Source organism: Leiobunum rupestre, chromosome 2 (genome assembly GCF_980474605.1).
Source record: "Leiobunum rupestre chromosome 2, qqLeiRupe1.1.hap1, whole genome shotgun sequence".
NCBI classification, from domain to species: Eukaryota; Metazoa; Arthropoda; class Arachnida; order Opiliones; family Sclerosomatidae; genus Leiobunum; species Leiobunum rupestre.
Window position 1 is genome coordinate 76743090 of NC_143385.1, and position 27234 is coordinate 76770323.

At 34.9% G+C, this 27234-nt stretch overlaps 1 protein-coding gene across 2 annotated transcripts; it reads right to left on the reverse strand.

The window, feature by feature from the left end:
* Positions 1 to 200: 200 nt before the first annotated feature.
* Positions 201 to 24076, reverse strand: Mondo (MLX interacting protein mondo). Of its 2 annotated transcripts, none has more exons than XM_090166403.1 (18): positions 23473 to 24076; positions 21526 to 21632; positions 19633 to 19706; positions 18741 to 18860; positions 18048 to 18201; positions 17896 to 17988; positions 16458 to 16534; positions 14837 to 15970; positions 14231 to 14522; positions 10373 to 10500; positions 10028 to 10127; positions 8029 to 8081; positions 7844 to 7963; positions 6612 to 6699; positions 6072 to 6171; positions 1693 to 1816; positions 1004 to 1133; positions 201 to 875 (listed from the first exon to the last, which is right to left on the reverse strand). In XM_090166403.1, exons 1-18 carry the CDS (start codon positions 23907 to 23909, stop codon positions 751 to 753), a joined length of 3456 nt encoding a protein of 1151 aa, XP_090022529.1. In that variant the 5' UTR covers positions 23910 to 24076; the 3' UTR covers positions 201 to 750. The 2 variants fall into 2 exon arrangements, with proteins under 2 accessions (XP_090022529.1, XP_090022528.1); XM_090166402.1 differs by having other exon boundaries at positions 10373 to 10512.
* Between the last annotated feature and the right edge of the window lie 3158 nt (positions 24077 to 27234).

Here is a 27234-nt window from a genome sequence, read left to right on the forward strand (position 1 = left end):
AGGGTTGGCTAAAAAAAAATTGATAAAGCTGCACTAGTACCGTCCATATTATGAACTTTGAAAACCTTCATCAACAACCCCCTCCCCTTGAGACTAAAAATCAAAAGCTCTGGTCCATTGCCGCCCCCCCCCCCCCCCCATGTTTTCCTTATAGTTCAAATAAAAAATATCAACCATTACAAATACTCAAGGACAATAATAATTTATCTACATGTTTGGTTATACTCATGTTGCATAAATGAAAAACCCACTCTGTTGATATAGAATAATTTTGTATTACATTAAAGTTTATCTGATAGTTCCAGATTAAGCCAATAGAAGCTCAAACCTTTATGCATTACATTTTCAAAGGAGTAACAATCAAATGGTGTATGTTTCACTGTATTCATCTCAGTAGAACAGAATTGATAAATGCAAGTTCAAAATGTGATTCTCAAAGTTGTGTTGAAACATTATACATTCAAATACGCACATCATACTTGCTAGAGGAAATTACTAATTTCACATGGTAATCAATTTAAAAATTTTAGAAGACTAAAAAATAACTTATATTTCATAAAAGGTTTTTTTTTGCAAATTTAAGTGATAGGGCATTTAGCAGGAAGGAAAAATGAATACGAAGAATTACATTTATTTATATAACTTTCTGGGCAATCTCTCCTTGCATTTTAAAATAAACTCTTTGAAGTTCACAGAAGTAACTTTAAGCTTGGTTTTTCTCATTGAAGACTACACACTTATTACTCTGTCTCACTTATTTGAAGCATTTTTCTTTTCTTTCTTGGCAATGGCTCTAGTTGCTTCTTCAGGCAAGCGCGATGGGTCAGATAAAATGTTTGTAGTTGTAGAGAGATGCATTAAAGAATTACGAACCACTGTAAAAATATGAACATTGCTTTCATATAGATTAAAAACAGTAGCAAAATTATATAAGAGGTCTATTTGGTGCCTAAGGCCTTTGGCCGACACAATGAGTTTGTTCTAAAAAAAAATATATATATACCTGGTCTAAGAGCTGCCAATCTGCAATGCTGATCTAGCCATGTAAGAGTAGTTTTACAAAGTTCATCCACACTTGCAGTAGATACAGTGTTGCTATAAGAATCTAAAAGTGGCTCCATCAATAAGCTGAACTACAGTTGCCAAGGGTTAAGGAAAATCTTCAAATGATACAAAAATTCCTAACATAAAATTTTGGGACCTTGCCTTAACCGAGTTGTTTCTTACTTGACTCATATCAGTTTGTACTGTCTTTCAATAAATACATTAGATTGCAACCCTTTGCATTAAAACATCTCTTTGCTTATGGCTGTCACCTTAAGTTAGCCCTGAATGTTTAATTTCTCTGTAACCAATCTGGTGTTCTCTCCCTAGCTAGTGTTTATTTTTATTGACAGTGATGGTTAAAAATTCCACCCCCATTTATTTTACCGTCTATTGACTATTGAGAGGGGGAAAGTGCTGCTATGTCCGACTGACCTGAGATTTATTGTGTAACCCCTAACCTAAGATAAAAGAGTCTAATCTCCGACACAAAATGGAGAATCTATTTGGCTGCGATATTGAAGAAATCCAATATTTCCAGACTATGCATACCAAGGTGCTTGAACCTTTGAGCTGCGTAGTACTCACAGCTACAATACCTCAAAAATTTGCAACATAACCAGAAAATTAAAAAAAAAATAAGGATACAATCCAAAATTTCCAATTTTGTAGTGTACATGATTTCACATATTCATCAAAACGTTCCCTCATGTGATTGGTTCTCTGAAAAGGCACTGGTGCTCCAGAAGCTGGCAGTTGATTTTGGTAAGTACTAAAAGAAAAATAGCCTTAATTCATTCGTAATTTGGTAAGTACTAAAAGAAAAATAGCCTTAATTCATTCATAATGTTTATAACCTCAAAACCTGGGTGTACAGTAATTTGACTTTCGCTTTTGAATAAAAATCAAATAAAAAAATTAAACATGTTAAACAATCTCAATGAAATCTAGAAAGCTAAATAAAATTTAAAAATATTTGGTATCAATAAATTACTGTCAAATTTGAAATATCCTAAAAAAAGTAAATATTAAGTTTACAGCCACAAGTTTAAAATCAAGAAAGATTAAAATTATTTCTGATATATAAATGGTTATCTTTCTTGATTTTAAACTTGTGGCTGTAAACTTAGATTTTTACTTTGCATTATTCTCACCCTTCATGTTACTGATTCTAATTAAAGCAAAAGGGTAAACAACAATTAAAAATTATTTCTGATATATAAATGGTTAATTTTTGTTTACCCTTTTGCTTTAATTAGAATAAGTAACATGAAGGGTGAGAATAATGCAAAGTAAAAATCTTAATTTGAAAACAATAGGCAATGATTGGTCATAATGTGAGGTAATATTGACCAATTAAATAAATTCACTGAATTTTTGGTCTCCAATATAATAATAATAATAATATCTTTATTTGCCTTTGCAAAAGGGATATCTCAGTTCAGTTTAGAAAAACTGTTTTACAATGAGGTCCCGTATACATTTAAATTACAATAAATTAACATAAAATAGACTATTGTGTGTTTTTTACATATTTAGTTATTTCGATTTTAAAAGTGTTGAGATTATTGATAGTTTTAAGATTAGTTGGTAGTTTGTTCCATATCTGTTTTCCTAAGTATTGCACGTTTTTTGATATTTTACCTTTCATGGTAAAACCGTACATAACGGTTCTTGTCATGTGGTAGTGTGGACATTTATCATTAAAAATAGTTATGATATATTTGGGAAATATATTGTTATGCACCGTGTACATAAATATGAGTAAGTTGATGTGATATCTTTGTCTTAGAGTTAACCATCCCAATTCAATAATTGATTCTGTTGCTGAGTCATATTATTATTAGGATTATTTTAGCACAACGATTTTGAATAATTTGAAGTTTTTTTAGATAGGTGTCCGTGCACATATTATAGAAAATTGATCCATAGTCGAAAACTGGTTGGATAAGTGTATTATATAGTTGAATCGCTGATTCAAGTTTAAGGTTATGTAAAAGTTGATATAGAGTCCAAATTCTTTTATTTAATTTAGCAATGGTGTATTCAATGTGATGTTTCCAGGTCATGTTTTCATCTAGGTATATACCAAGATATTTAATTTTGTCGACCCTTTTAATATTAGTGGTTCCCAGTTCAGTGATGCTGTTTAGTTGGTTAGTATTTTTGTTTGGGGAGAATAACATAAATACAGTTTTTGTTAAGTTTAAATTTAAACCTAATTGGCTTAGCTCATTATTGAAAATCATAGTCATTTTGTAATTTCATCAATACATTGTTAATTGATTCATCAGAGACAAGCAGAGAATTATCATCTGCAAACTCGAAGGATATTGAAGAATTTAAGCATTTATGTAAATTTTTAGTGTAAATGTTGAAGAGTAGAGGGCCGAGAATACTCCGTTGTGGTACGCCGGAAATTATAGTGCTCTTATTTGATTTAGTTCCATTTACTGTTACAGCTTGTTTTCTATTTGTCAGGTACGATACAAACCAATTTAAGACATCAGGAGATACATTACATTCATTTATTAGGTGCATTAATTTCTTGTGATTCACACGATCAAAAGCCTTTGATAGGTCCAAAAAAATAATACCAACAAATCTATTCCTATTGAGTTCTTTTGTAGATTCTCGTATAAGTTTGTTATACATGTCATGGTTGAATGTTTTGGAATAAAACCAGATTGGTTACTATGGCGCATATCATTTTGTATCACATGATTTAGTAGTTGGTCATTTACTATTTTGCCCAGAATTTTTAATAAACATTGCAGGACGGAGATACCTCTGTATGAATTAGGATCTTCTTCATTCCCAGACTTGAATATAGGGATTACTTTGGCTTCTTTCCATATAGATGGGAAGCGATTATTTTCAAATGATAAATTTATGATCGAGGCCAGAGCTTTTGATATAAGAATCGCTAGACCCCTTATTATTTTAATAGAGATACCATCAGTACCTGTTGCTTTAGTGTTTTTTAGCTTTTTGATATAAGACATAACAATCTTCTCGTCAACTTTTTCAAAGTTAAATTGAGGGACTGTTGGAGGATCATTCTCTTTGTTATCGTTGTCGAGAAAAGCGCAATTAATTTGTGGTTGATTATTTATAAAGTGGTGGTTTAGTGCTTCGCACTTGGCTTTTAAGTCGGGACAATTTCTCTTTAATAAATCTAAAATTTCTAGGAAATTGCCCCTGTTCCCATTTTCATCGTCCGATCTATGCACACGAAGAGCGAGATCTTGTTGGGCGCACAGTACTATTATCTGCACGTGAGCAGCTAAGACATCTCTATTTCTAGCAACGTCTGTTTTATGATGCTGATCAACCTGACATACTATTGAGCCTCGAGATTTCGATTCCAAATAGTCTGAATATTTTTTATAAGACTGTTGGTGTAAAGATTTTGTCGAAGTAAAGTGTTCTTCGAACTTTTTGGCCATATTTTTCAAGTCCAAAAACCCCTCAATAAATCCCGTATTTCTGCCACCTAAAAAATGCCGACAACAAAAACAATAAACTTTATCGTTTAGAATTTAGAACTACCTCCTTAGCCAGACTGACATCGACATTGGGTAAAACGTCAACATTTTTTTTACTGTTTTCAGTCTCTGTAAAACCTAGAGTCTCCCCTGAATTCAGTTTATTTATTTTAGCTGACGGTTGAAGAAATCATTCCATTGCGTCTTTCTGACTACTAAATATGCTCGCTTCTCTCTTACATTTTTGGCGTTTTTGGGCCCCCGACATAAACTCCAGATATTACGCCTTTTAAAAATGGTACCACTATAGTCTTAAAAAAACTGCTTTTAAGAATGGTACCACCCTCGGCACCACCAATAGTTTGGTTCAAAATATCTAGCTACTAAAAGCTTGAAAAAAGCCAACTAACTATATAAACTAGCCCAAAATGTTTTTATTTAAAACAAGCACAGTACGGCTTCTTTAAACCTCTAGGAGGTAGAAGTCGGCACTTGCCAAAAATATTTAAACAAAAAGGACACTAAATTAACTGACTGAGAAAGACTCGAAATGTAGAGAACTGCTTTGAAGAAGCGCACAAAATGAAATGAAACTCTGGTAAAATATTGTCTTAACTTCGTTAAGATAAGAGTGACCACCGGCCTTTCGAACACGTGACCCAGTGGGCGAATCACAAACCCCCAAATAAGCTGGAGCTTTCCAGTTTTACCCCCATGGTGGAGGCCCACCCCTTCTAGGACCATATTGTGCTTATCAACAAACGGCATTCTTGACAACACGGTAGCTCTCGGACGAACAGGTGTCAGGTACGGGGGCCCCCTTTCTCGATTTGCATCTTGGGGCGGGGCGAGAGATTTTGCCACGAGATGGAGGGGAGCTAAGTTCCAAGGTCATTTTTAAGTTTTACGATAATGTGTGCGGCTTATTGAAGCAGCTGTTTTTCCCCCGAATTACAATGATCCCCCTTTACAAATAAACTCGGAATGTTAACACCGCTTAACCTGCCCTTTTTAGGCTGCAGGGTCCCCTGAGGGGGCTTGTTTTCTAAAGTGGAAAGCAAAGATTACCGGCCGTTTAGGAATAAAAAAAACTGGTAGTCAACTAGTCATCTTTTCAATGAATTTTAGGCCCCAAGAAGGCACCTTTTCTAAAATTGGAGGCCCCAAGTAGGCACCTTTTCTTAAATTGGAGGCCCCAAGTAGGCCTATAGTTCTTAAAATGGAGGCCCCCTAAGTAGGCCCAAAATTTTTCAACGTAGGCACGTGCCTACTTGTGCCTACCGCTATCAGCGCTACTGTTCACTAGAAATTAAATTTGCCAGTCTTTTATCCCTATTTTGTGGTCAAAATTACAATAAGTTCAGCTGTCAGATGTTACAAAAGTTATCAATTTGACTTAGAATGATTTATTTGACCAACATTCCAAACGCAATTAAATCTAAAGTTACAAATATAATGTTCAAACAATATAGTTTTTGGTAAATTAATATTGTGCTGATGTGTTATAATATTTGAAAATTTACTATACACTATTCTTACTTTATTGTTTGATTCAATTCATCAATTTCCTTCTTCAGGTTTTTTGCTTCTTCCCACTGTTGAGTTCGTTCTGCTTTTAGTGTACGTATATAGTCCACCGCTAAGAAAATAAACTCATAGTACTATAATTATAATAAATTTATTTTTATTATTTAATAGTTAGATTTAAGAGTATTCATAAACAAAGATATTGTAAATTCTATGTAAAAAACACTGAGGTCCTCTTAGTATAGTACAACACATGGTTTAAGTTTGTTTTAAAAAGAGGCATCATTGAGACTATAAATCGAATAACTACACTGCTTAAGACCTTTAGTTGGGTTACACCACATTTTACCAAATAATTGGATTTTGATGTATATAATAAATGACTAATAAATAATTATGCAATCCTACAGTAAGCTAGAGGATACCTAACCAATAACATTTTGAAGACATTTAAATTCTTTTGATAAGATGTTTTTTTCAATATATAATTTTTTTGCTGTCATGTTTCGTAGGCATAAAACACTCTGAATCAATAATAATAAGCAAAAATACCTTTTTGAAGCATAGCTGCTTTACTGACTTTGGCATTTGGGCTATGACATAAGGATGGAACTAAGCAATGAAGTGCTTCAAATCCATGCTAAAAACGAATTATAACAAATGAACTATATTATTCTATTGTATTATTATGTATATTTTAAATTTAATACAATTTATTTTAATTAATCATAAATTGAATTTTTTTCCCGTAGTAAAAACCTGAAGCACTAAAAAAGAATTATGAAAATATGTAATGTAAATGACAATTCTATATACTGCTTGAGTCCTGTCTGGTATCCCTGTTTTTTACCCAAAGAATGTAACCCTCTCTGGAGAATTGCACTAGGAAAGGTAACTACACCAATTTTGGCAGCATAACTTTTCACATTAAAACCAGAGTGCCCTTTGTGCAAAAATGATTCCGGAACCATCACACATTTTTTAACTGCAAAGTTAATTAATCATTTTTAAAGAGAATAGAAATTTTAATTACATATTTTTCTCGAAAATTTATTTTACGCAATAAATTACATTATAAATGAAAAAACTCCTTGTTTTAAATTAATTTGTATTTTAATTAATATTCGCAAACTGTCCATATATTACACATACCAGATCCAAATGAATGAAAAAACCTAACCTTTAGTGATGCTCAAAAATTATTTTAATAAGAAATTGTTTGTTTAAATTAGATTTTTTAGAAAAAATTATAAGTTTTTCAACGAATTCTTAAAATCGGGATTGTGCAGTGTTGTTGGTGAAAATGTTGTCTTAAATTTTATATCATAAATTAAAAAAACTAAATATTTTCTTCAAAGAACTGATAATTTCATTAATTTAAAATATAACAAATGAACAAAAATAGTAAAATTAAACTAATCAAGGGTAAAGCAATTATTCTAATTATATTATATTTTATTATTAATACATTTATTGTATTTTTTATTATAATACAATTTATTTGAAGTTAATTGTAAATTAAAAAATTTTGCAGTAATATATAATTTTTTTTCAATGAACTGATAATTTCAATAAATTAAAATATTTTATTTATATAACAATGCAGGACATTTTATGTCAATCATTTCCTCTCCATCAAAGCAAAGTACTCAGGTCTCACCATTTTAGGTAGTATCTAAAAGAAAGGACCCACTACTAGTTCAACGAGTTTTCCAACTCACTCCTCAGTTAGTTCTTGCTTGTTACCTTAGCTCATTATTTGTATAAAATTTCAATAGACACACCTTAATATTGCATCTTCTTTTTTGCTCCGCGTTGATATGACAAACTCGTTTGTGCTCTTTGTACTGAATTTTTTCTTCAGAAGATTTTGGCCTGAGCATTTTTGATGCCTGAGAACTTGACTGAAAATAAAATACATTACCATAAAATTCAAATGAATTGTAAGAAGACCAAAAATATATTTTACCTGGGCATTAGACTCAGTACATGATTTTTGTGCTGTTTCAGGTGCTATTGAACCTATTAAATATTGTACGAAAATAATATAAGGTTTTTGTTTTAAGAACAATCATTAGTATTTGAAATTTATGAAAATAGAGGTGAATAACACTATAAAAAAAAGAGCCATGAGCACAGTTTTTCTCAGATATCACCAATTTCATTAACAGCAGATGAAATTCAGAATCTAAAAATCGTATAATCCAAAAAATTTAGGATTTCACATTTAATCAACCATGTACATTTCAATGTTTTTTTTTATAATATAGGTCACTAGGGCTGTATTTATTTAAATTTTAGTAAATTTATTTAAATTTTAGTAAATTTATTTAAATTTTAGTAAATTTATTTAAATTTTAGTAAATTTATTTAAATTTTAGTAAATTTATTTAAATTTTAGTAAATTTATTTAAATTTAAGTAATAAAAGTCATTATAATGACTATGTGGATTATGGCAGTTAAAATCCAATCACTAAACTAAGAAATGTTCGCACTGCTTTTGGTGTTAAAAAAACATTCTTTCCAATAATTGTTTAAAAAATTGGTTAATAAAAGTCAATAAGTCATTACACTAAAATAATTTTGACAGGTTGCAGTGGAAGAAGATTTTGACAGGTTTCCTTAAAAACGTTTCTCAAAATATGCTGAAAGCAAAATATATAGTTATTTACAAAAGAGTTTTATTTAGATCGACTAACATCATAAGGCAAGTTATAATGATAGTAATATATTATTTTATCAATAAAATAACAACAAAAAATGAACAGTTGCTAAAAGTAAGTTTGTCAGATTATGCTACTTATAAATTTCTCACAATAGAACAAGTAAATTTTTCACTGTACCAAGTAATAACTTCACCACAACTGCATGGCATAAAATTGTCATATTTGGGGCAAGGCGCTGATTACTCTTTGTAATCAGTGGAAGCAGGTAGTTTTGACTGTACTAACTGATTACAGATTTAGTATTCTATACACCTGAAAGGCTGAAACTCGTGTACGGATGTTTGGTTAGCTTCTATAAGTACACTTTTCATAGGCTGAAATGGACATTTTGAAAATACTAGCAAAGAATAGTTGATAAATATTTTAGATTAAGTAGAATAGATAAGGGTTTTCTGGAGTTGAGCTTTAAAGGTATGAATTAACCCTAGCCTAATCTACAAAAGCAACCCAAACCAGCCCTAGTAAATTTAACACAGCCTTCTAAACAACCCAACTTGGGTTAGATAGCCTCATCAATTTTTTGTCAATTTTTTTAAACAACATTATCATTTAGCAAATCCCAAAATATTGCTTTAATGGGAAATAATTTGTTACCTTCCTAATTCCCTTACCAAAAAATAAGTTGGATTTCGGTTTGTATTTAGTTTGTATACACATTATTAGTTGATATTGAGTTGGTATTAAGTAGGCTCAAGTTGTCAGCATATTTCAAGTTACTATTAAAGGGGTAATAAGTTGTTATTCAGTTGGTAGGAAAATACTGCTTTTGCTAAGTTTATAATAGTTGGTTTTTAGTAGTCAGGAAATTACATAATATTTTTAAGTTGAATTTTAGATGTTTCCCTAGTAGGATTAAAGTTGCTTTTAAGTAGTTAAATGTTGATTCTGGTTTAGTTGGAAATAAGTTGATTAATAAAGAGGATTTAAGTTATTTTTAAGTAGGCATTTGTCCCAAATACAAACTGAAAACCAAGTTGATATACAAGTTGTCCTAAGTGGTTTTTAGCCAACTTATTTTTTGGTAAGGGTTAGTACGTGGATACCATGCCATTATTGACCATATAGCGTTCTAGTCAAGTTTCCAAAAAAAATGACCTACCTTTTGGTAAGAAACTTTTTTAATAAATCTTAATATTATTACTAAACCACTAAAACCGAGTCCATCCCAGTTTTTCAGGGTACATAACTCTTGTTTTGTACATTCTTTTTGTAAATTAACCACAAATAAAATTTAACATTACTTGTGGTAGTAACTGGTAGAGCAATTTTCTGTGAACTTGAAAACACAGATCCGGAAGCTCCAACAATCAAACTGTTTTGAATATCACTAACACCTGGGACCTGTCATGTAAAATAAGAATTAATGTCGGAATTAACTATCAAAATGTAATTTATAATAAATAATATGAAATTTAATGCCAGCTTTCTCATTTAGATCTCATTTCTTTAATTCTACTCAACATTTTAGACATTTTAATTAAGAAAATGTATTATCACATTTCTCCAACTAATATTTTAGGAACAAAATTTAAAGAGACAACAACAATTTTAAGTACAATATAAAATAGGTATTTAAGTTAACTTACAGTGGTCAAAGTTACAGGTGAAAGTACTAAAGTTTGTGGACCACTTGAAGTAGGTGGTACAGAACCAATAATTGTAACAGTCGAGTTAGTTCCAGAAGAAGTTGATGATGTTAAACTAGCACCATCAGCTGGAGAAAAAGCTAATTAAATATAAAATTGTTAATTCATCAAATATTTATCAATTCAGTGTTGCCAGTTGCTGTCTAATTAAGGGAAATCTGAGCAAGTTGAGTATTCAGGGAAATTTATAACACCAATTTTAAGCATTCCATTATTTATTATAAACAGGAGACCTGACTAGGAGTTGACAGCGGTTGCCCCGGTGAATGGACCCCGGCGTCGTGAACACAAAAACCCGTTTTTCCAAATAACCCCCGCTTTCTACCCACCCCTCGAATTTTCTCTCAGCCGTTCCTTTTTTTCTCGGCGGTCGCGTGAGATACTTTACTTTCAACATTGCGCCCTCTGGGAGAAAAAACCCTTCTCGCGGGCTCACGCTGAGGCGGCTCTACAACCCAGTCAGAACTGGTTTTTTCTTCAGCGGTAGTTCCCACAATCCTCGCTAGAGAGCGTCACTAAAATATTTCATCTCAGGTCCGTCTCCGAGACTGGAGATACCACAGTTTGGGGGGGTAAAAGTTAGAGAAGGGAAAGACACGTTTTCCGTTCACAGTGCGCGTTGGGAAAAGCGCCCGGCTGTGAACTCCTAGTCATGTCTCCTGGTATAAACTATAATAGGATATAATAGGTTTCTTCTAAAATAAATAACAAATCATTAATTTTTTGGGTATTATTTAGGATAAAAAGGCTGAGGATGCTTTTATTCTGTCAAATAGATATTCAATTTTCATCTGCTTTAATGGCATTTCAAATTTGAACCCACAATTATTTTTAAATAGACATTTTGGTGACATTTTAGCTATAGTTTGTATCTTAAATTCTGGCTTCCCTTACCAAAATATAAGTTGGCTAAAAACCACTTACAACAACTTGTATTTCAACTTGGTTTTCAGTTTGTATTTGGGACAAATGCCTACTAAAAAATAACTTAAATCGTCTTTATTAATCAACTTATTTCCAACTAAACCAGAATCAACATTTACATTTAACTACTTAAAAGCAACTTAAAAATTATATGTAACTTCCTGACTAATTAAAACCAACTTAAAAATAATATGAAACTTCCTGACTACTAAAAACCAACTAATTACAAACTTAGAAAAAGAAGTATTTTCCTACCAACTGAATAACAACTTATTAACCCTTCAACTAGTAACTTGAAATATGCTGACAACTTGAGCCTACTTAATACCAAGTTAATATCAACTAATAATGTGTATACAAACTAAATATAAACTGAAATCCAACTTATTTTTTGGTAAGGGTTTACACTTTCAACGCTTTAAAGCATGTAAAATCTCTTAATTTTTTTAATACTTCTTTCGGCAAAAGTAGGGTACAGCAACCTCATCTTGTTTTTTTTTTTAATTATTTTAGGCGGATACGATAGTTTGTCACGTAGATAGCGTGGGTATTTTTTTTATCTTGGCCGCAAATGATTATTTAATTTTTTTATTTAATTTAAAAATTTTAAATTTTTGGGTATTTTCACGTTTTATCTTGTTTTTTAATTATTTTAGGCGGATACAATAGTTTTTTTAGCCGCAAATGATTATTTAATTTTTTAATTTAATTTTAAAAATTGAACCTCTTTGGGTATTTTACATTTTTTTGTGGTTATTATTTTCGTCTTGTGTTCGATGACACCAAGTGTTTTTCAGCCCTTGGTATTCCGGTAGTTTGTTATAACAAATTATTTCCAAGTGGTATGCCGGTAGTTTGAAAAAAAAAAATTCCATGTGGTATTCCGGTTGTTTGTTCAATAAATTACAAGTTTTCTTAATTTTGGGAATTTTGGGCTATTTCTAGCTTTGCTGCCTTTTTATGGTCGCAACTGCTTGGGCCTTTTCACGATTTTTGTTATTATTTTCGTCGCGTGTTCGCCGACACTTGCAGGTTTGGTAGCCTACACCACGTGTTGTTCACTACGAATAATTGCCACGTGATATTGCGTTACTTTCTTGTTGTTCTTTACGTTGTTGATTCGCATGATTTGGGGTTGAAATTCTTTTTGTCGTGTGTTCGCTGACATGTTGTCAGAATTTATAGCCCGGTGTACCGGTAAGAAAAGAACCACACCACCGGAGGCCTATCATCAGAATGCCCTACGCCAGCGTCCACAAGCCCGGACAGGTGACAAAACCAGCATGGGTAGCAGAACCCCACTACTGATGGTCGCACCCTCGACGCAAGCCGCTCAACCCAGCAGAAGGTGCAACAATGGGACGACCAGCCCGCCACTTCGCACACAGCAGTGGGATAGAGAACGGATGCTCTGGCAACACCGGCCAACACCCCACCTACAAAGGCAGGGAGCCAAGCCCTTTGGAGAGAGCTCCTAAAGGGGAACGGCGGGCACACAGCAGCCCGCATAACCCGGCACAGCTGGCACCGGAGATCCCGGTGGGAGCCCAAAAGGCCGGGAGATGGGTCCGCCGTGCCCTCATACGGAGGCCCGCAGCCCCACAGCAGGCTACTCAATCCGCCGAGGCGGCCAGGTTGCCCGGCCCCTCTCCATTAGCCTGGGCCGAAGCCCAGTATCCAGCCCACACCTGACCGAAGTCGGAGGTTGGAGATAGGACCCTTTGGACGGAGCTAACATCTCCCAGTGCGCCACCGCCCTTACGGGTTACAAGAGCCGGACCCCGACTCCCCGGTACAGCCACCAGTTATTGCACACTCCGACCCCTTGAGGGCCTGTGTTCGCTGACACCAGACTGTTTTCAAAAATGGGTAAAGAAATGTTTTTCGTGTTCGTATAAGTATTGGCGGCTGACGGCGCCACACCAGCCCCATCCTAAAAAAAACGATGGGCCTTCTATAACTCAACCTAGAGGACAGTACCTAGGCATACCCTACCAAGTATTGTCAGGCATGATAAAAATTGGAGCGTATATCGCAAGACCAAGGGCAAAGTGGGGTGGCAGCCATAAAAAGGCAGCACAGCTAGAAATAGCCCAAAATTCCCAAAAATTAAGAAAACTTGTAATTTATTGAACAAACAACCGGAATACCACATGGAATTTTTTTTTTTCAAACTACCGGCATACCACTTGGAAATAATTTGTTTTAACAAACTACCGGAATACCAAGGGCTGAAAAACACGTGGTGTCGTCGAACACAAGACGACTTACTCTAGGTTGGGGGGTTCCGGTTGCCCCTTGCTGTTGTTTTGGGAAGTTGGCGAGTTTTGGTGGTCTTGCCCTTAACTGATAAGTAAAGACAAACATGAGGGGCTAACCACTTCCTTAAATTCTGTACACTGATTACAGAGAGTACTGCCTTTCGTAGTGCTAAATCTGTAATCGATTACATAATAACTTTAGTACGGTCAAAGCTACGGGCTTGTACACCGATTACGGATAGTGATCAGCCCTCGATGAAACCCCTCCAGGTTCTGATTGAAGAGTGCAATAAAGGATTAATGTGAGTTACCATCTCTTTATTTACATGCAACTTACAATAATAAACCATGGACCACAATAACTTTAATATTTATAAATGGATTTCATGTTTTGTGATAGATGTCAAAAATATACTGTGAGGGTAGTAGTCATAAGAAATGTAAGAAGAATAAGAGCTAGCCAACACCTATGCAGTTTAAAGTGGACCCACAAGGACACCAATTTCAAGTCGAAAAAGGTATCATGTAAGATTTTAAAAATTGTGATATAGCAATAAATGCAAATTTTATTTCTGGCAACACTGATACTTAACAGTTTTTAATTCTTACAAACCTGTTGAAAGAAGCTGAGCCAGAACTGTGTTGGTTCTGACCATCCTGTTATTGTTTGTGGTGGTTGTAATTGGAGACATACCTGTCCTGATGGGTATTAATTGTGGCATTGGTGATGAGGTAGGCAATTGGTGAATATTCTGAGAAGCAGAGAAAATAGATTGCACTGGTTGATTGAGGTTAATATTTGTCAAAGATATGGCTTGTGGAGGTTTGGCACTGATTGCTTTCAAGGCACCACTGGAGTGCTGAGGCGATGAAACACTTCTGGATCGTGCTCTCTGTTTTATAGCCTACAAAGTTCAGAATTGAACCAAAAAATATTTTAGTTATGATGTTTCTAAGGATTAAACTCTCATTCCCAATAGAAATTTCTTTTCCCCCAAATAATTATTTTTTACCTTGAAATAATTTTTGGTGACCATTTCCAAATTAATTTTAAACAAGTTTACATTATCCAAGAAAATATCTTTTCCACCTCATAAAACATACGCCCACCCTCCACCCGTACATTTCAGTTGCTTTTCAATAATTTTAATTCCTTTCACTTTAAAAGCCACAAAATATTTTTCTAACCTTTAAAAAAAAGCAAATTCATTTAACATACCTGCCCTTTGGGAATTATAAACTGCCCATCTTTCTGATTAACATTCTGACATGTGACTATTGGAGATTTCATCTGAGGATTGTCCACGATACCCGGAGGATTGCCAGTGTAAGAATGCCTCCTATAACCTGGAGTGTCCATTCTCACCATATTGCGTTTAGTTTTAGCTAGCATATGTGGTGGTGCATTGAATTTGAAAGGTTCTTCTATACCTTGTGGATGTTGTTGCAAAGAAACCACTTGAAAGGATTGAGCTGTAGTCAAATTATTTTGTGTACTAGCAGGAGCTATTGAAATATGCTTTAGTCCAAGTAACGAAGAATGGGCAGGCGCTTGTATTGAACCTATTCGATTTGAATTTAAGGGTTGTAATAATGAGTTTTTCACTAAAGAGGGTACTGACTGCTCAGATGAATAGCTAGAAGTGTAGTTCGTCAAATTAGCATTACTTCGAGACTTTAAAGAGTCCAAAAGAGAAGCTGTTTTGGGTGGTTTCAGAATAGATGTATTAGGACCTGACACTAGTGAGTTTTGCTGAGCTTTACTCAGTTTCGGCTGGATTACAGAGCGCAAATTTGGCGGGGTAGTGACTGTACTTCTTCTTGCGGGTGACCCATAACTTGGTTTACTTTTGCTGTGTTTCAGAGCAAATACACTAGCTGTAGCTGGCTGTGGTCCTGGACTTTGTGAACGAGGTAACAAGTTTATGGCTGAATTTGCCAAACTAACAGCACCATCAACAGGAAGAGTTAAAACTGGTGAAGCTGAACCACTGTTTCTAGGAGATTGGAGCACTGTTTCAGGTGTAAAAGTATTTGATGCTTCCATTTGACCCATAAGAGGTGAAACGCACTGCACTGGTATATTACTAGGAGAGTTAGGGCCACTAAAAGTTTCATTTGAGTATACAGTATTGTTGGCTAGAGTGGAAGGCTTTAAAATGCTCTGATTATTTTTGGACAATGAATGTGAATGTTGTATAGAGGACAATTGTCCACTATATTGAGATGAAGCAGAAGGTAAATAGGTTGAATTGCACGAATTTTGAGCACTTATAACAGATGAATAATTGATTTGTGACAGTAAACTGGACACCTGCGTGTTGTCTATCGAAGCAGAAACTGCTGTTGACATCTGAAAAAAGGTAAAAAAAGTGGCATTAAATATTTTCTCCAAAATGAACTTTTACGTTGCATTATGAAAGCTCAAATTATCAACAGTTTATTCCTTACAAGCTACAGGAAAGTTTTAATTTTCATTCACTTAGATGTGTCATCTGGTTCTCTGAACTAGACATTTTCCTTTACAATTCAGTACTCTAACTGGCTAATGATTTCTGACTCTTCACCCCTTTCTCAACCAACTGGTGCGTAACCATAACTACCAACTCTGAACTGTCATTTACAATTTATCTCATTTTTTATAATATGAAAGTTGAATAAACTTGATATTATTTATATATTTATAAACACGGCATATACGTAAGTTTCAACATAGTCATTCCCCCTAAGAAGAAATAAACACATTCTTGAATTTATTTTAAATGGTAGATCAATTTTATTCCTGCACAATTTTAACAAATTTCAAACACATTCCTAAAATTTAAATCAAGAGATCTTACCTGGTTTTGCTTAGAGTGTGTATCAGAAATAGGCCCTTCTTCAGGAAGAGTTGGCAATGGTCGTGATTGAAAAATATCTAAAATTATAATAGCAAAATACCAGATGAGAGGATTGTTAGCAAAGTCTTTTGATTAAAAATAACCTTAAATATTTGTTGATCAGTTAACTATTTTTGTTGAATTGTGACCATAGTATAATGATACCCCCTCCATAATAAATATTTAAAATTTCAATCAAACTAGTTGTTTTTAGCTTATACACTAAATATTGTTTTATTATCCTCTGTTTCTCACTAATTTGGACTTTTAAGAAAAAAGTGAGCCTTGTTTTATTTTAAGATTTTTAACTTGACATTAGTACACAACATTAGGGGCCGGTTGAACCCGGTTCTCACTTATGTTTCATAACGCCAAGTGACGTACTCTACGCATCACCTGTGAATAGGAATGTGCCACTGATCACACATAGTACGCCGTTAATTTATAGTAGCAACAAAGCCCCTTATGTTGTGTAGCAAACATCATTGGTCGAGTCAGATTAAAAATCTTATTCACTGTGGAATATCATGTCTAAATAAAACTTCCCCGTGATGAAATGACTATTTCTTAATTTAATTTATCTAACCAGTTATAGATTAAAATGGAGTATGGATAAAATAAGTAAATCCATGCAATCAATAATTTAAGGCTAACTCATTGTAAATATCTATATTTATAATGAGTTAGCTTTAATTTTTTTTTAGTATTCAATAGTTGCGTAATATTTTTTTAACTTTTTATCCACTTTTCAGTATGTTTATTTTAAGTTGTTTTAACAGCAGAACAATATTTTAATTAATACTGGATTATAGCACCTACTATCTAGGGATGCACCGATATGGGTACAGCCAATATATTGGTTATTCGTGGCCAATAATTTTAGCTGCAATATTGGCTGATATTAACAAAGTTATCTATCATAACAGTAGCGTAAAATCATTGTAAAAGACAGTTCAGTGCACTGTCATACCATTTTATTATCATTTTTAATTCAAAAACGTTTGCAAGAGCATATACGAATGTTTCTTTTCATTTTACTTGATACATATTTTCTATCACAAATTGAATATCATTGTTTTTTATTTGTTTACACTCATTAACCCCTAGCTGTCTAAAAAAATGTACAATCTAGGTTCTTAAGTCTAGCGTATAAGGCGCGGCCAATCAAATCAAATATTATCATTAGTTAGTTAATTGAGAATTTTCTTATTTTTAAATGTTTTTCTAATACCATAATAATATTGGCTTCGTTTAAGACGATATTGGCTGATACCAATATTAGAAAAAAGACCGATATATCGGTGCTTCCCTAATAATATCTAAAGAACATCAAAACCAATATTCAAGTCAATTCTTGGTGAACTGAGAGTACTATTATATAAGTGAGGGGAGAAAATACCTTGCAATGGTTCAAATGTGTCCATAAAGTCATCTAAGGCAGGCTGGAGTTGAACAAGTCCCGGTTGAATTAAGTCTGCAATACCAGCTCGAGCTGATAGTAAATGGAAACAATTATTTCCAGTCTTAATCATAAAATGGCATAAAAATTACCTATTTCTCTTGGATTTGGAAAATCAAAGGGCTCTGTGGGTATCAAACTACCAAATAATGTATCACTAAAATCCATTATAATGTCATCATCAAGGCCACTCGCTAGGCTGCTGTTTGACCATGATGGAAATCGAAAATCCAAATCCATTGCGGTCTTTTAAGTAAATAAATAGGAAATTAATTACAAACATATAATAAAATCAAGTATTTGGCGCTGTTCACTAAAATCAACATCTTCAAAAATATATTTATAGTAAGATACCATTAATGTAGAACGTAAAAAAAACTGCTATGAAAACCAACTATCGAAATTTTGGGTAGATTAAAAAATTTGTTGCCCTTCTGCATGTCATGGACAAGAAAACATACCTACTGGATGCACAATTTATGATCTTATTATGATCTTATTATCATCTGGTTATTGTCAATTTGGACAAAGTGACTTGGTGATGAAAGATTCAATTTTTCACGTGTCATCAAGCAATCCAGCAATATGGGATGGTTTCACGTTAAAATGCTGAGGGAAAACTTTTATTTGTGGCTTATCTAATTACTACCATTTTATGCCTATTTTTAAGGGGTGGGGCTTATGCTCAAGCACATCCTATCTACTAAAAATTACGGTACCAATGAGTTTCGTTGTTATATGAATTTGAAGAATATTTGATTAATGAACACTCTGCAAATACTTACTGGGTTTTCCATGTACTTCAAGCACTTTATCCTGTCTCGATAAAACATACGACATTTCTTGTATTCTGCTATGACAGTTTTCATGCCTCTTTTCAAATATTTTCCTTCTAGCACAACAGCCTAGTTAATAAATTTTTACGCATTCCATTACTGAGGTCAAAAATAACTCATATTCAAATTATTTTGAAATTCATAAAGCTAGGTGATAATTAACTCTAATTCAAATAATAATAAGCTTAGTGAATAGTGGTGGTGCCTGAGTGCTTAGCACTTTGGCCTTGCAGCTAGAGAATCCCTACTTGTGGCTTTAAATTTAAACTTGGAAGAACTACTCCTGAGGTGAGTTTCTAAGTTGTCCTTCCACTGATTCGGATGGAGGAGTATTTAGCACTTTCGTCTTGCAGCAAGAGGAGCTAGATTCCATGCAAGCTTGTGGCCCCTGGTTCCCCTCCCCGCAAGAAATATTGGAACAACCCCTTCTGCGTTCAAGTTATTGCTCCACTGGCTGAAGGGGTTTCCCCTACCCCCCAGTTATTTAGTTCCCCTGAGTTTTTTGGTTTCCCCTTTCCATAAAAACTTGTAGACGTTTACAGTAATAGTAAGTGTAGAGAGCTGTAGGGTCTTGTGACTTCGGCCTAAGTAATTGGTGCTAATACTGGGGCTTACTAAATGCAGATGGATTTAGGGGGTAAAGACTAGATTTTGACAACTATGGGTGGAGGTATGGCACATAAATTTTTATCCCAAAACTTTAGGGGCTAGTGCATTAGCCTGCGAGTGTTTAAATTTTACATACAGAATGGGTTTTATTTTGATATTAAGATTTGAAAGTGTAAAAATGAATTGATTTACTACACTAAATGGTGTAGTAAGAATGTTCTAGCAATCATACCTCTGGTTTGTTTCTTGTTTCACCTTCCAATGGTGATGCAAACTGGCAAACAAAAGGCTTCCGTTTTGCAACAACTAAAAATAGCATATTGCCAGTTAATATTAGCAATTGGCACAAACCATTATGAGATCATATCGGTTATGGACACTGATTTTTACCCAATTTTTCAGCCAATTAAATTAGTCAATAGTTAATTTTCTCAAAGGGAGAGATAAGACTTCCCCAACTTAGTTGTATTAGTTTATAATAAGGGTCCCTCTAAATTAGAGTCCATCTTAGTATTCAGAGCAATTTCTTCCATGAAATGTTTTGGATGAGAGTATTTGATTTACAGCAGCATCGCTTGGTATCAGAAGCAGATACAGTGCTCCTATATTGGCTTGGGTTGGCTCTGGCTAACTGGTGAGATTTAATTACATTTTGAAATAAGTGGCATGGTTCATGGTGGTTTTAAACAGTGAAAACTTAAACTTCGGATATTAAATATGAAAACTGTATCAACATTGTTTTTTAAATGTTTAAACTTATCTATGGCTAACTAATATAATCAAGCCAGCAGAGGAGATTTCTGATCATTTTTCAGGTGACAATATCTGCAAGCATGTTGGAAGTTAGACAGCGATAAGTTTGTTTGTAGAGCATGTTGGTAGTTTTAAAACATTTCCCCATGACTTGTGAGCAATTATGATGTTAAATATGTAATGAAAATCTCTAAATAAAGAAAAAAAACAGCAGGGTATGCACTTGATAAAGAATGGGTGCTTGTTGAAAATAAGTCTTAGACTTTAAATTACTGGGGCTTGTTATGATACTTATTATTTAAGTAAAAAAAATTAAAAAACATTACCCAATAGCTATGGTCAAGAGCAGGGGCGTAGTAAAGCTCTTAAGTTTGGGGGGAAAGAAGATAAATTTTTGCCAACTCAAAGCCTAGAAATTGCCAACTTCATGGAATATATTTTTCACTATGAACTGTCTAGCTAAATTCATAGTAAATGGCTTTGATTTCATAATTTCACTAAAAATGAAAAAATTTAATGAAATATTTGGTGTAAACCCAGTTTTAAAGCCTTTGGTTTAAAAAGCTACTTGAAGAGTGTTTGGCGAACTTCCGACGGATAGAGCATTCGCTAGGTATTTTTGTGCTAAGCCGCGGTTCACGCAGAAATAAAAAAATGCTTCGACAAAGCTAAAACAATAATAAAAAAAAGCTCATAGGACTGCAGTTCGTGATTTCTATTCTGTCATCATGTGCCCTATTGTAGTAAAAATACTAGCCCCTCCACCTAGGATAACATTAGGCTTGTGCGACTACTTTCAATTAAGTAATATTTCTTTTGTTTTAATAGCTTGTCTTACACCCATTTCAAGCCACGGAATTTAGTCCCTCGTATGATTGTGTACGTCTTTTAAGTAGTTGAAGTAGGCCTGCATCTACTATCTAATGGCCTCAAATTAATTTTGCTTAGAGATTGCAGATACGACCAAAACAGTTTTAACGATGGCACTACTTTGTCTATGGAAATTAAATAAAAAACAGCGTTGGGAATTTAGTCAGGAAAGAATAGAGTTTGAAAAGGCTAAATATATGTTGGCATTTTGGGACCAATGTATCTCGAGGAGCGACACATAATTGAACAAACATTAATATTACATCGTTTTAAATATATTTGAACGAATTGAAGTTTCTTTAAATAACAAAGCAAACATCATATTACTTCAAAATTTAGAAATTCTAAGTTTGCCAACTTTAAGATTGAAATGCCTAGTTTGCCAACTCTGGAAAAAAGTTGGTGGGGGCAGCTCATCCCCCATGGCTTCGCCCTTGGTCAAGATATCAAATCTCTTAGGAAGAATGTTCCAATTACATATGACAGTATTTGAAATACTTACACTGTAGATGCCAAGCTCTCCAAATTATGTTGTTCAGTCGAATCTTCTCTTTCAGTCTCATTTTCACTCCTTTGAAAGTTTTCCATCTTGGAGAAGTTAGCTTCCCGCTATATTAAAAAAAAAGTTCACAACAAATAATATTCGTCATGGCACGCAAATGCCCCACAATAACTAAAACCCTTACTTACATACTGAGTATTTAAATAAAAGAATACCTCAGCTAAACAAATGTAACAAACTAAAGGCACTTTGGTTGATTTTCTAAAAAATTATTGTAATGATCTATTAATCTTTAATTAACCTAAATTTAATGTAATTAATTTTATCCAATTTTACTACAAACCGATTCTTTACTTTTACTGTGCAAAAGTAAATTATGTTATACCTCTTTTAAGTATACTTTGCCTAAAAGGAATTTAACAAAAATACCATTCACCATTTAGAAATATAAAACAAACTAAGCTGAAATACAATCATATATTGTTTTACCATTTGATATAAAACAAATATAAATCAATCACGTAAAAAAAACGTGAAATTATTTTATCATCCTTATTTATCTTTGCTGAAATATAAAATAAATAATGGCTAAACTTTCAGAGAATTTATTAGATAGTAATTTGTTTTCCTAAGGTCTAAGCTTTTAAAACATAGGTCGTAATTATATCAGAAATACATGAACCAAAATTTTAACAAAATCTCGTGAAACGTCGTCTGCAAACCGAGGCTTACCATACCATAACCAAAGAAATGGAAGTGGCCAGCTGATTGTAGCTTATGTTGTAAATAATTAGATAGCACTGAGTGGCCACTATGCTTTTGTTCCAAGGTTTAACAGGTATTGGCAATATTGTCAATTCCTTTGGCTTTTCTTGTGTTTTTACCGAGGTTTTAACTAAATTACATCCCACCAATTTATGGTTTCATTTAGGCTTGTTCATTAGAAACATATTAAACTGCGCAAATAACTGTGTTTGCGACACGGACTGTAAAAGATACTTTCCAGAGTAAATTTCTTAGTCCGTGTTTATTAAAATTTTACCACTAGAAATGCCAGGTGGCGTACTCCAAAGCTCTTCGAGACCTGGAGGGCGGAATGAAATTCCGTTAAGGGGGATTATCAAAACTCGTCTTTTTAGGGGGGGGGATGGGAAAATGAATCCAACGTTACAGAAATAGGTCGCTAATAATTTTGGTTAATGTATTTCTGATTATTTTACTATTTATTTCTTTGTTTTAAAAATGACCTTGGAAAAACATACCATTATTAAATATAATCATTAATTTTAAATACTGTTGTTTTTATTTTAAATTATTAAATATAGTTCGATTTAAAATTAAACACTTAAAAATTAAAAACTGAAAAAAAATTATGGCTCGTAGGTACACCCAATTCTGTGCCAATTTAGATAAACATGAAAAAGGAACTACATCTTAAACTAACTCGCTTATTCAAAGAGCTATTTTACCAACACACTTTATTTTATTTATGCTTTATAAGTAAAAAAATATCATGGTCAAAACCGGGGGTAAATTCTACTATGGCATAACTGTATATTTTGTGACACATACTTATAAAGTTTGATCAAAACTGTAAATGACCAAAATTCCTGAATTTTGTATCACATTTGAACAGCCAACCACATCACTCAAAAATGGATTAGAAACACTAACACCAACACCAACACAGTACAAGACTTTTTGGTAATGGCAATACCTTCTTCTTCAGTTAGGTTTTAATTATTTAAATCATTTCTAAGTTTACTTGGGCTACAACCAAAACTTATTTTGATGATCAGTGTACCCAAATTAAAATACCATTAACTATTAAGCTGGCTGTGAACAAATTCAATGTACAACAATATTTTAGTTTTTATCAACAGAAAATCACCTTCAAAAGTATGGTATGAAGCTGCTTTAATGAAAAATAAATTTTATTTATCCTACCTGTAGACAAGTGACATGCATTCTAAGAGTTTAGTAAGAGACGAATCAATAGCAAGAGAGTGAGAGCTGTATGGATTATAAGTTGCAAGTTCCGAAGAATCATTCCCTGAAACACCAATATTTACATCCGGTACAGTCATTCCTAAATTCATTTCTTCCTGTTTTGGAGATAACACAACCACATCTTGATCACCATCTTCATCATTCGATGCCAAAGGAGAGCCTTCTTCTTCTTCCTGAACTTTCGAATCATCTATCTCTGAGACCATGAAATGCCCACTGTGAATAGCCTCTCGGTTATTTTTGTCATCAAGATCAAGATCCAAGTCTAACAGACCCATTCCTCCGCCACCAAGGCCTAAATTAAAATGGTGTTGGCTCCTAGAATTTCGATCAAGAGGCATTTTCGCCCCACAGAAATCTAACATCGACACCATCAGCTCACGTTTTAGGTTATCAAAGAACAAAGGCACAAAGGCTGCCTAAAATTACTCTCAGAAGGTCCTTTTCCTCATAAAGAAAACATAAACACGACACGGTGGCCTACGAGTTGAAGACGACGACAACAACAACAACACACGACCTAAAACGCCATTTTTATTTAATCAGTGTTGGTAAAGTTGATGGCCTTGTTTTTTTTTCTTTATTAACACAAAATTTATGGATCCTGAGGGCTCATTGAGTTGGGAACGAGGTTGAAAATAATGTTCGAGCTCTTCGACAATATGGTAATAGCGAGGGGTCCGTCAATGCGAGGAATCGTGTACGAGATTCCGAATCAAGGAATCTGGAATCAAGATTCTAGATTCTAGCCAGATTCCGTGATTCCACCATGATTCCGTGATTCCACCATGATTCCTTAATATTCCGTGATTCCACTCTTTATTCTTTGATTCTTATTTGATTCCTTGATTCTTGTTTGATTCCGTGATTCTTGTTCGGCTACACACTTGTACAAGGTTACTTGATTCATCTATTCGCAACCAAAACCAATCTAGCTGTTCGAATATTATAGAAAAGGCGGTGTGATTAGGCAAATGACCAGTTAAAAATTGTCTAGGTCAGTTTTAAAAATAAATCGAAGGTGGTCAGTTGAGGGGTCAGTGGTTCACTAGCCCACTTAATAAAAGGGTCCCACTGGTGTTTGAAAAATTAAGCCCGAAAATCGAGTAGCAGGTGACATTTCATTCCTTACGTCATAATTTCGCACCGGAAATAGTAACAATTCGAAGGCCGGTGTGGCCTTTAATTCAACTTGGTTTACGGATACATATTATGGATTAGCTCAGGTATTTCAGGGCACAGGGTCGAAGGCTAAGTCGATGGTCACTGCCACTCACTGGTTCACTTTAAAAAGTTCCTTATTTCCCACCCTGAAAAATGGCTCACTTTATTTTCCGTCTGCTTGAGATTCAAACCTCACCTTTCAAAGTTCCAAATTCGAGCCAACGCCGGGAGTATAGTGGCTCACTCCTGTAATCCCAAGCGTCCGGGTGGCAGAGTTTGTGGATGGCCGTGTGAGGCCGACCACCAATCCCCCAACGGGTGGTCGGCATACTTCCGCCACTGGTGTCCCCACCCTTGTTTCCACGTATCCCCCGTTGGCGTTACCGTTACATATATCTCGCCCTGGTTAATCAAAGACGTGAGGACTGAACTGTCCCACACGTTACAATCGAAAAAAAAATCGAGCCAACCAAATGATAATCGATTGTAATACGCCCGAGAATACGACGAGCTAATACCGAGGCTAATACGCTCGGTAATACGAATACGATTCACCTATAGTCACGTTCACACATACGCGATACGTCTAAAAAGGTTTCAAAGCTCTTCAAATCGTTTTCGGCCATAAGTGTTAACCTAGTTAAATCCGAGATAATTTATAATATTATAAATTATCTCTGGATAAATCGCTTAAAACCGTTTCAAATCACTAAAAAACCGTTTTCGGGCCTTAAAGCAAGTGTCGGCTCGACATCAAGTAGCTCTTTTTTCAACAGATGTCGCTATCGCAGACGCCAAAACAAGATAGTTAAGTGACATTTTGACCCAAAAGGCGATAATTATAGGTACACCTTGCGTTAATTGGATCCAGGCCCGTCTATCCAGGCATGGGCTAAATGGGCTACAGCCAGTTTTGGGGCCCCGGAAAGGCCGGCCATACAGCTTCTACTCTAGGGATAAGGGTTTAGTTGGTTAAATATTATTTATGCTCATTTAATATTATGTATCTTTTAGTTATGTCTAAAACAATTTGACTCATAGCCACATCGTGTATCATACGGTACCTACAATATCTAAAACCTAACAGCGAGTCACTGTCGGAAAAAATCTTATTTCCAGTAGGCCTATGTTATACTTTTAAATTAAAAGTTTTGGTTGGTTAGTGGATAGTTGAATTTAGACAACGTACATACAAAGGCTGACCGTTGGGGATCGCAAAGGTCTTAAGAAATAATTTAGCCCAGGGCCACAAATGGTCTTAAGACGGGCCTGATTGGATCGTTTGTAAATTGGTGAATAACATAAATTACAGCAATTATAAACAATATTTTAACATGGGATATATAATTTAGGTTAAAGTTCACTAAATAAAGTATAAATTGTTTAATTATAATACTCAACAACGGTTCTCTGACGACGTTATCATGGGGGGCCTACAAGGGGCACCAGGAGGTTTCGAAAAAAATAAAAGTACAAAAATTTCATCATTTACTTTTAACAATTTTTTTTTCTTGGAGTAATTTTGGTAAATGTGTCCACATTTTTCGATACCATGTAAAGCAATCATTTATTAACGTCACTAAAATATCCACAAAGTCTACATTGAAGTTGTATCGCTCGCCACTGAAAAGGGGAACCAGAATTAGCTTGGGCCTAGGGCCCCACAAGCCAGCTCAGGTTGTGGGCCTGTGCCAAACGCCAAGCCCTGAGGAGGAATGGTAATGGTCCCAACGGGAAGCTATGTTCCAAAGTCTCGAGAGGAGACAATCCTTCTCTCAAAAAGGAGTTGTAGTAAGCAGTGTGTCAGAATTTATAGCCCGGTGTACCAAGTAACAGAGTCCATCATCATAGTGCCTTACGCCAGCGTCCACCTACCCCGGACAGATGACAAACCTAGCATGGGTAGTAGTACACTACTACTGGTGGTCGCACCTTTGACGCAAGCCACTCAACCCAGCAGAAGGTGCAACAATGGGTGGGCCATTTCCCACTTCGCTCACAGCAGTGGGATTAAGAGTGGATGTTGTAGAAACTCCAGCCGACACCCCGCCTACGTAGGTAAAGAGTCAAACCCTTTGGAGGGGGCTCCTAAAGGGGAACGACGAGCACACAGCAGTCCTAGTAACCTGGCACAGCTGGCACCGGAGATCCCGGTGTGACTCCAAAAGGCCGGGAAACAGGACCGCCGTGCCCTCATATGGAGGCCTGCCGCCCCACAGTAGACTTCCCAATCCGCCGAGGCGGCCAGTTTGCACGGACCCTCTCCGTTAGCCTGAGCCGAAACTCAGTTTCCAGCCCCCCCGAAGTTCGAGGTGGAGATAGGACCATTTGACCAGAGCTAACATCTCCCAGTGCGCCACCACCCTTATGGGTTACAAGAGCCGGACCGCGACTCCCCGGTAAAGACACCAGTTATTGCACACTCTGACCCGTTAAGCGCCAGGTGTAGTAAGCAGGAGTGTCCGCGGCGCCACACGGAGTGAGGTTGAGGAGGTTCAACAAATCGTGTCTGAAGCGCAATGGTGGAAGCGCTGC